General features: G+C 33.1%; 1 protein-coding gene across 1 annotated transcript; it reads left to right on the forward strand.

Annotated features, from left to right (window-relative positions):
• Positions 1-2,434: 2,434 nt before the first annotated feature.
• LOC133172328 (E3 ubiquitin-protein ligase RNF185-like) lies at positions 2,435-9,978 on the forward strand. Its single transcript, XM_061307189.1, has 5 exons — positions 2,435-2,667; positions 2,834-2,965; positions 5,483-5,537; positions 7,201-7,321; positions 7,776-9,978. Exons 1-5 carry the CDS (start codon positions 2,522-2,524, stop codon positions 7,871-7,873), a joined length of 552 nt encoding a protein of 183 aa, XP_061163173.1. The 5' UTR covers positions 2,435-2,521; the 3' UTR covers positions 7,874-9,978.
• Positions 9,979-11,258: the final 1,280 nt, after the last annotated feature.

An 11,258-nucleotide genomic window follows, 5' to 3' on the forward strand; every position in this document is an offset into this window, starting at 1 on the left:
AATGTGTCACTAGTATTACCCCCCCCCCCCCCCCCCCCACACACACACACACACACATCATCAGGAATGAAATTTAACATGACAAACTTTCAAGGTGGGAAACATATAAGAAAAGGAAGATAAATTATTGATTTATGTACATGTAATTTACATAGATTTATTTCCATTCTGGACAAATTACATGTAATGTTAAATATTAGGATATCTGAGAGGGAAAATTACACCTGTTGATGTATACTCTTTGTCGCAAGCCACGGGTTTTGTGTCCATTCCATAGAATGTACACAAAACCCGTGGCTTGCAAGGATAATATATACTGTGCATGGTATTTCACAAAGGCACCTTTCATAGTATATGAAGGACATGGGGGATTAATCTATCTCATCTGTGATAGTTGAAGCTAGAATTTGTTCACTTGTGAAAGAAGGGAAATACTTTAAGAAAAAAGCAAATTTTCATCAATGAACCATCTTCAATAATTATCTGATCAATATTTTATCAAGATCCTGAGAACAATAGTTCCATCGAATTAATACATGTTATCAAACAAAACGTTGAAATTTTTTTTTTTTTACACATCAAACTCCAGGTATTCCATCCCTAAAGATCTCAGATTCAATAAAATTGAATACATAACAGATATCTACATACTCAGTATATTAATGGACAGAATTCCCATTTATTACTATCTGTATGTAAGAGCAGAATGTGTCTTTAATTTATGACCTTGACCTGTCCTTGAAGAGTTATCTCCATTTGTTGTAATCAGTGAAAATCAACAATAAAAACAATCTACCTGGTAAAAAATTTGTTCCGATCATTATTCTTTTCTTTATGATTAAATACATCTTTCCACCACAGCATTTAATTAGCCTCATGCCTTCTCTGGGACACAGAGAGAATAATTAAATAGCACAGTGACAGCATTTATTGATATTCTTAGTACTGGTATTTGAATTTTTATTTTAAAAATATATGCTTGTTCCCATAGACCTCTTAGCAATCTTTATTGATTAATTACTGGTTAGGTAATTATATCTTTGAAAATTTCTCTTGGTAAATTGATCTTTTTTGGAACACCACTGTCCATCATTCATTTTCATCTTCTTTGATGAAATGTCTTATTTATTCAATCAAGTTTGACATAGCATTTATTGATGAAGAGGATTTTATTTGTCGATGATCAATACATGCATGTATACAAGTTTTTTTTATGCCCCCGTATCAAAGATTCGGGGGTATATAGTTTTTGCCCTGTCCGTCTGTCTGTTTGTCCACAAAAACTTTAACATTGCAGGTAACTTTAGATTGGTTGGAGCTATGGCTTTTATATTTCTTGTGACAAGACCTTTCTTTGGGTACCATCAAATTTAACCTTTTGACCTTGACCTTGGAGTCTGACCCACTTTTGCAAAATTTTACCCAACTTTAACCTTGGCCATAACTTTTGAACGGCTGGTGCTAGGACTTGCATACTTCACATATTTAATCCTTGTGACAAGACCTTCCTTTGGATACCAACAAGTTTAGTTTGACCTTTGACCTTGACCTTAGAGTTTGACCTACTTTTGGAAAACTTTAACCTTGGTCATAACTTTTGAACGATTTGTGCTACGGCTTTCATATTTCACATGTGTATTCTTGTGAGAAGACCTTTACTTCGGCACCATTTATTTTGACCTTGACCTTGATATTTGACTTACTTTTGAAAAACTTTAACCTTTTCCTTATCTTCTCAGGTTTATTTCTCGAGATAGACCTTACTTTGGTTAGCAACTTATTTGTTTGCATTTGAGAAAGTTTAAGTTGCCATATGGGGGCAACAGTGTTTCACAAACACATGTTTTTTGTTTTTTTGTTAATGCCACCCATAATTTTTTTTTTTGGCATTTGACCTTAAAATATAAGAGTTTATGAGGAAAATGGTCCTGCAGTGTTCATTATCACAAACACTACTTTTTAAATAAATGATATATGTGCATAAATAATTAACATATATGTTAATTATTGTGAACATCTACGTGGTCATGTCAAAAACCATTTGGGTGATGTCAAAAATAAATAAGTAAATAAATAATTTTTTTTAAAATAAATAAGATAAAATGTACCAACAACCCATTCCCACTTTTGAGATAACATTATATATAAAATAACCACTTTCAAAAAAAGTAATTGATGTGTCCAACAACTTAAACTACAAAAAAAAATGGGATATCAAATTGATAATTTATGAATGACAAATAAAAAAAAAATTAAAATTTTTTTTTTTTAATATTTGTATTAATTCAATAATTTGTATTACAATTTAATGTTATGAAAAGGTGCCCCAGCCAACAGTTCGGACCGAACACGTTTGAGGTCGAAACAATCTCGCTCCTCAACGTAAGCTGCGTGTACTTCCGGAATATTCTTCCGAAGTTACGTTAGATGAAGAACAACACAGACTGTCACACAGTGTAAAGCCCATTCTTTTGTGATTTCTAATGATTACGTGGGTATTTTGGATGTAGAGATTTTAAATATGAACGCGTCTGAATCTTCACAAGACAACGGGTCTGGAGGAGCCACAGGTGGGTCTGAAGAAGATGGCAGGGAATTCTTTGAGTGCAATATTTGTCTTGATACAGCAAAAGACGCAGTTGTTAGCATGTGTGGACATTTATTTTGGTAAGTACTAATTAAGAAATACCTTTACATCTTATATGTATTTTCTCACGTCACTGCGGTATGGTCACTCTCGGTCTCGAGAGTATACAAGACTCACAATGCTAGTATATCACTATATGTAAGTTATAGTTTTTCAGGTCATGATATGTTTTGAACATTGTTGTAGTTGGCCATGTTTACACCAATGGTTAGAGACCAGACCAAACCGACAAACATGTCCTGTCTGTAAAGCTGGTATAAGTAAGGAGAAAGTGATTCCTATATATGGCAGAGGGGCCTCAGAACAAACAGATCCCAGGTGAGTTCATGTCAGTTTGTATTATGACTACTGTAAACTAGATAAATAGCATCAGAGGCATACAGGTGCTTGGGGATGCCCCCCCCCCCCCACTCCTCAACCCTTTGTTCCTTACGCAAGGGTTCTTCAACCTTTTTTTTTTATATAAAATATTTTTGTATGACATATTCACAAAGTATTACAATTGAAAAATCCAGACTTGTCGAAATTTTTAAATCATTGTCAGACATTTGGTCTGACAAAGTCAAATGTTCTGTCGGACCAGTCAAAGTTTTGTCAGACCAGATACATGTACCTTATTTTGACGCTGTGAATAATCATATGAATAACAGCACCTAAATGCCCTGGATTATTTTCAATCTTACAAGTTTCCTTCCTTGGGATAGAAAGTCTTTAATAAAAGACATAAGGCCACATAAATTTAAAATTTAGATTCTCATCCTAATTTGCTAAAAAATTGGGGCGGGTGGGCGGATTTTATTTTTTATTATTGAAAATATCTACATAACGCCCTTCTTACACAAAATTTTCACATTATGTTAATGCCAATATGAATATATTTTATTGTTTATTCTTTTAAATATCTATCGAAGATTCTTGTTATAGAATATTAATATTTATAGTTTTTATTAATGAATTTTCAAGTACACAGATGCAGCACACGCCACACAAAATAGGGTGCGGATCCAAATAAATTGCATATGCTGTATGTAGTAGTAACGACTTCTCATCAGCCTTTCTCCAAATACCTTTTAGTTTTATCAACAACTCCTTTCGTTTTGTGTGAAATATCACAGATTTCCACTGTCCTCATACTTTCGTTCTTGAGACTTGACACGTTCAACATTAAAATATGTCATTTTTGCAAAACAGGATGTCTAAAACTGTAAAATGTTCTACTGAAAAGCCTATGCTCAACAGTTTTAAGATTTACTATTTCCTTAGCATTATTATCCTCTAACGTCTGCCGACGATCTTTTAAAAAAAAAAAAAATCACATACAACTGGCGATTATTATTAAGTTATACCTTGACCAGATGTCATTTTCTTCGTCTGTTTTTACTTGGTTAAAATCTCTTTAAAAACTTGCTCATGCCAGTGATGGTATCTAAATGTATTTATGTTATTTTTGCTTTTCTGCCTTCTCTATCCTGGCAAATTATCTTTTCCCTACATATTTAAACTGCTTTTATTGCCGATTTTTCTCCATTATTCCCATGACTTTTGTGCTATAAATAGCGCCACGCGACTTTTAATACAGACGGGAGATAACTCTTAAATTTTGACCCAGATTCTTGCTGAGTAAAAAATACATGTAAATACTTTTGAAACCCAAAAACCAAAATAAAATCAACGGGGCGGGGCACTTTGAGAGGGGCGGGCGGGGATGAGAATCTAAAGTTTAATTTTACCTGGCCTAAATCACACGTTTTATGACTTTGCTATAACAAATTTAATTGGCTATCGTCAACATGCCGCGTATGCGGCCATTTTTTTCTGTGTTTTTGACCTTCAGCTACGCATCCCGATCCCGACCTTTATTAAATTTGCATCACGCTCGATTTTTTTCAAACGGTCGTCTGGACTGACGTTTTCTTAAAAGTTGTCGGTCCAGACAAATTTTTACCGGCCTTGCCGACAGGACCGACGGATTTCGACAAGTCTGAAAATCACAAATATAACCTTAAACTATGACCTTTATATAAAAATTCACAGTTTCTGATAGTGAAAGAGAACAACGAAGGTTAGCAACTTTGACAGGCGACTTTCAAAGTCTCGTGGGGTTTCCTCAAAAAGTAAAGATAAAAGCTACTTACTGACTCCATGCAAGTAAAGGTTTCCATATCCTAGGGGTGAAACGATATGCCTCTTCACGATACGATACATATCATAATTTTGTCTCTGTTTGGTTATTTTTCGATACGATACATTTTGATAGAAGGAAACAAATTTAACGTTGTTTTATGTTTTGTTTCACTAAATCCAGTAAATCTATGTGCAAATTGACTAGGAGAAATTGATTCGAATGAATTGACTGTTAAAGATTATTTTACATACTATCAATCCTCAAAAATGTACATTTTAAAAATTTAATTATGCTGAATCACATGTTTTTACCTATGCTAAATCTGACTGAATAACGATCCCGACTAAAAAAATGAACTGAATCGGAAATGGAGATTTTGCACTGTGAATCAAACTGAGAAAAAATATCACGTTGAACCGTTTCACTCCTACCATATCCAGAGATTATTAATTGATACGTTGCCAATTTGTGTCCAATTAAAATTCCTGTCCTGGGAATGTTCATGTCTTACATCTGCAACTTATCATTTCAAATGTCAAGGAATAGAAACAATTTATATAAACATTTTTTTTTCCTCAAAAGCCCCCCCCCCCCCCCTTTTCCAAATAAAACACCTGCATTTTAGATCCACAATTCAAATAAGTACAGTAATTTCACTAACTTATAGAGTGCTCATTAACTTAATTTGTTCAATTTTTTCTATTGTGTAGAGAGAAATTACCACCCAGACCTCAGGGCCAGAGATCAGAGCCAGAAAACAATAGGGTATGTTGTAACTAACACACTGTGAATACAGAAAACAATCGGGTTTGTTATGACTAACACACTGTGAATACAGAAAACAATCAGGTTTGTTATAACTAACACACTGTGAATACAGAAAACAATAGGGTATGTTATAACTAACACACTGTGAATACAGAAAACAATCGGGTTTGTTATAACTAACACACTGTGAATACAGAAAACAATCGGGTTTGTTATAACTAACACACTGTGAATACAGAAAACAATCGGGTTTGTTATAACTAACACACTGTGAATACAGAAAACAATCGGGTTTGTTATAACTAACACACTTTGAATACAGAAAACAATCGGGTTTGTATACAGTTAAAGTATATCATTGAGGAAGTTAGCAAGATTCCAGTTCCCAAGGCCAGGACTATTTCCTGAGGCGAAGCCGAGGGAAATAGTCCTGGTCGAGGGGAACTGGAATCTTGCTAACTCTCGCAATGATATACTTTTAACTGTTTTATTTTACCGATACAAACGTAAAATTTAGAGGATTCATATAACGTGATTTCAAAGCAGGGATTAGCTCAATGAACTAACACACGGGGATTAGTCCATTCACATATCATACCAATGTAAAAGTAAAATCTAGAGGAGTACGGATAACCAGGAATTAGCTTTCGAAGCAGGGATTAGCTCACTTGACTAACGCACGGGGATTAGTCCATTCATGACAATTTCTAGGGAATTAGTCACATCTAATGATCTAGTGTTATATAGGGAAAAAATCAGTAGAGGTATAATAATTATAACTAACACACTGTGAATACAGAAAACAATCAGGTTTGTTATAACTAACACACTGTGAATACAGAAAACAATAGGGCCAAACAAAAAAATATGTCTGGTTCCGGTTACACCTCCATAAAAATTAGGGTAGGTAGGTAGGGATTTTTTTTTTTTTTTTTTTTTAACAAAATGATTTTCTTAATTTTTTCTTTAGAAATAATACCTATCACTGCTTTGCAAATGGCATTTAGATGTGGTGTGATAATATACTAGTCAATATTGGTAGGGGACACCTACATGCTAGTTTGCTTTGGATTTAACACTATTAAACTATGCTCTGCAAGGAGGCCGTCATTGCTGAAACTGCCATTGATGGAAATCGGGGAAAATTCCGGAAAAAATATGAAAATTGCCCAAAAAAAGTTTAGGGTCGGGGGTATAAAATAGGGAAGGTCGGGTAACCGGAACCACACATATTTTTTTATTTGGCCTAGGGTATGTTGCAACTAACACACTGTGAATACAGAAAACAATATGGTTTATTATATAATTGAATAATTCCTAGCTCTTTGATTGGCTGAGATCCAACATTTAGAAATCGTATTAAGTTATGTTCACCTGCATGAGAACTTTCATGTGAACATATGCATCTATTGTACATATTGTATTAGATAGATGGATAGAGAGAAGCTGTGTAAAGGATTTACAGCACATGTACAATCAGTTAAAAGAAATTTCAGTTTAATAAATTTTAAATCTTTATTACAACAAATGAAAAAAAAAGTGTAAGAGAACAGTAAACTAGAGAATAAATTACAGATGTTTCATTCAGATTGTAATATTCGTTTTGTATTCGTTTGGCAAACAAGAAAAATTATTACTACCATGTGATTTATACCAATAGGGCTTCCCTGGCTTTGCCTTTGGTGGTGATGGAGGTTTTCAAATGTCCTTTGGAATAGGAGCTTTTCCCTTTGGAATCTTTGCATCAACACTAAACTTCAATGATGGACGACCAGGCCCAGGTACATTCCAATTTTTCATTAAGAGTTAATAATATACATATATTTGGATATAGTAACAAGAAAAACCAAAACCATTAAGTATTCTAAGAGTATTACGTCTAAGCAGTACTGAGTACTTTAACAGTATTGGCTCTTATTCCATTAAAAAAAAAAAAATCATCGAAGTAAAATGGAATGCTAACATGAATTGTATCTCGTCAAAAAAGACTCACATACCAAAAATCTCATCAACATATGCAAATGTTTAGAAAAAAGTCCAGAAAACAAAGTTGGACATACTGACTGACAGAGGGACAGACTGATAGGGACAGATGGTCCACTTGGGTTCCACTGTTAGGGGACTAAAGACTATGCCAACTACACTGTACAGGTGTAATGAATTTCACAGTCAGTGAAAGGTACATAATGTTTTTTTTATTTAAAAAAAAAAAAGAAAATGTGTTCTATTTTTCAGCCCAGCCAGGAACAGCCCACCATCAAGAAGAGCAATTCCTGTCCAAAGTCTTTTTATGGGTAGCAGTTCTCTTTATTTTTTGGCTCCTGATTGCCTAGTGTGGACATTTTAATGCTACTACTAAGTATATGAGAGACTCTAGGGGCTGAAAGCTCTGATATTATACTGATATGTAGGTCAGTGGGTGTATGTTTTACTGGCTAAATTTTTACAAAGAAAGATGGGAAAATTGTCTGGAATCTTCTCTTATTATCTTTCTATGCTAAAATTGTGAGGAATATAGATAGATAGAAGTCATTGTGATCCAGTAAATTTAATTTTCTTGATAATTAATGGAGAGAGATAGAAGGGGAGTTTATGAAAATAACAGGCATTAGTAGATAGGTGCTTTATTAAAAAAATGTTGAAATAATCATTATATATTTATGATTCTAGTAACACAATCTTCACAAATTATACAAATCAGAACTTCTGTTCAATTTTAAGTAGAAACTTTTTTCTTAACAACTATGCAGGCATCTTTATCTGATGAACTAAGTTCAATTTTTTTTTATATTTTCAATATTCAAATAGTATTTTTGCTTTAAATGAGTTTCAGATATTAAAGCTGAAAATACATACATGTATTAAGGTATTTCTAAGAAAGACTGTGCAATGATATGTTGTGGATATAATGTATGTCATGCTTTAATTTGTGAAGTCAAACAAATGTTATGTTATTGTACTTTTTGTGTATATCCTAAAGTTATGATGTTACACTTATAGTATGTTTGAAAGATAGTAGTCTATAGAGCAGAGTGTTTTAATGAGTGCAGTAGACCATCATTTTTGTGCAGAGTTTTATGTCGCAAGTGTTAGAGTATGAGAATTAATTATATTCCTCTTTTTGCTAGTGGTGATTTTTATGAATTTTCTGTCATAATTATGATTTAACATAGAGTGGGTGTATGATCTGCTATTTTGAGTTGTTTTCTATCTTTGATCTGGTGATGAAGAGGTAGAAAAATAGAGAACAAGCTAGATAAAAGTTCACACCCAATCATAGAATATGGAAAATTCTATCTATAAAAGTTTTTTTTATTTGTCATTACTTTATATCAAGATAGGACTTTTCTGTAAATAATGCAATTTAATTCAAGCACATTACAAAGATATCAGAAATTTAAAACAGTCACTGAGTTTTTTACTCCACAAAAATAATAGAGATTTGAATAACTGATTGCATGACACGACAGACAATAAACAACAATGGCAACATTGAGGAAGAGAGGTAGACCAGTGGACACAAGCAGTTTGACAGATTCTGAGAGAAAAAGCAAGGACAGAGAAGTAAAGAGAAAATAATATTGTGTACACTTGTACCTCTTCTTGCATCATGACTTTAATGCTGTATTTTCCCGCAGTCATGCACATTGCGGATCTTATAAATATTCAACAAGGAGCAAAGTTTAAAGTCAATTCATATAATTATAGAGAAGTGGGGTTAAATCTGAGTTCAGAATGGATGAAAAATTTAATTTTAACAAACATAACATATATCAGCACTCAGTCTGGTAAAATTATATTTTTTAGCTCAGATACACCATACATACCTTTAATTAAGTTTTATTTTTAAGTTTGATAATTTAACTTCTAAGTGGTTTATTTTTGCTTTCTTTGATTACACATCATCAACAATATTATAAACTGAATATGTTTTTCAGATCCCCAATGAAAAAAAAAATAATTAAAAAATGTCCTTTTAAAACCAGTCACTATTAATATTTCAGTGATTTTTGTAATTTATTACATTAAAATAAGAATCCTACATTGATCTGGTATGTTTGCAAATTGTATATATTTCTATACTTGTTTTCATGGGATGTGTTGGAATGAAAATTTAAAAAAAAAAAATGGGCATCAACTGATTGATATTTAATGTTTTAATAATAATATAATATATGTAAATACATGTTCATAATTGAAATATGATTAGTCAAATAGAAAATAGCAGCAATTGATAAAAGTGATAGCAATATGATACTGATAAAATTGATAAGATGACAAAAGTGGGTGATGTGTATGTTGTTATTATTTTTTTTATTTTATGTCACAATAGGAGAATAGGTATTTATTGTAATGCATTTGTTAAAATGGAATAACCATTTGTTAATTGTTGATTGGAAAACTGAAAGTGAAAATTTAATAAAAAGCATTGAATGTACTTGTGCATATTCTTTATGAATTTGAAGGGAAATTTTACTGTAAAGCAACAATACATGTGGATGAAAAAAATCTAAATTCCTATTTGCTAGCAATTAAATAACAACAAAATATTTCAGATTTTAATTTAAAAAAAAAAAAAAAAGATTTGTTTGTGAAACACTGATGCCCCCATATAGCAGCTAATGGCAAAGATTAAAGTTTCTCAAATGCAAGTCAAACTTAAGGTCAAGAGATCAAAAATGTTGGTACCCAAAGAAAGGTCTTGTCTGGAGGAATATACCTGTGAAATTTGAAAGCCCTAGCTCCAACTGTTCAAAAGTTATGAGCAAGGTAGTTTTTTAAAAGTAAGTAAACGTCAAGGTCAAATGGGGCCCCAAGGGAAGGTCTTATCACAATACATGCTCATGAAATTTGAAAGCCCTGGAACAAAATGTTCACATGTTAAGGCCAATGTTAAAGTTTTAATAGTAGGTCAACTCCAAGTTCAAGGTCAATGCCAAAATTGTTGGCATCCAAAGGAAAGTCTTGTCCCAAGGAATGCACATATGAAGTATGAAAGCCGTAGCACCAAATGTTGAAAAGGTATGGCCAAGATTAAAGTTTTTCCAAAGTAGGTCAAACTCAAAGGTCAAAGGGTCAAAGTTGCTGGCATCCAAAGGAAGGTCTTGTCACAAGGATTATATATGTGAAGTATGAAAGCCCTAGCACCAGCCATTCAAAAGTTATGGCCAAGGTTAAAGTTTTTCAAAAGAAGGTCAAACTTCTTGCTCCAGGTCAAATGGGGCCCCAAGGGAAGGTCTTGTCACAAGTGATACACATGTTCATGAAATTTGAAAGCCCTAGAACAAAATGTTTACATGTTATGACTAAAGTTATTTTAATGGTAGGTCAAACTCCAAGGTCAATGCCAAAATTGTTGGTATCCAAAGGAAAGTCTTGTTCCATGGAATGTGCATGTGAAGTATGAAAGCTGTAGCATCAAATGTTTGAAAGGTATGGCCAAGATTAAAAATTTTCAAAAGTAGGTCAAACTCCTAGGTCAAGGTCAAAAAGTTCAAAGTTGTTGGTATCCAAGGGAAGGTCTTGTTAAAAGGATTGCATGTGTGAAGTATGAAAGCCCTTATGAGCACCAACCGTTCAAAAGTTATGGCCAAGGTTACTGTTTGGCAAAACTGGGTCAAACTCCGAGGTCAAAAGGTCAAATATGATGGTACCCAAAGAAAGGTATTGTCACAAGGAATACACATGTGAAATATGAAAGCCATAGCTCTAACGAAT

The sequence above is a fragment of the Saccostrea echinata genome, unplaced genomic scaffold, assembly GCF_033153115.1.
Source record: "Saccostrea echinata isolate AGI-Se365-2 ecotype Australia unplaced genomic scaffold, CSIRO_AGI_Sech_v1 ptg000054l, whole genome shotgun sequence".
NCBI classification, from domain to species: domain Eukaryota; kingdom Metazoa; phylum Mollusca; class Bivalvia; order Ostreida; family Ostreidae; genus Saccostrea; species Saccostrea echinata.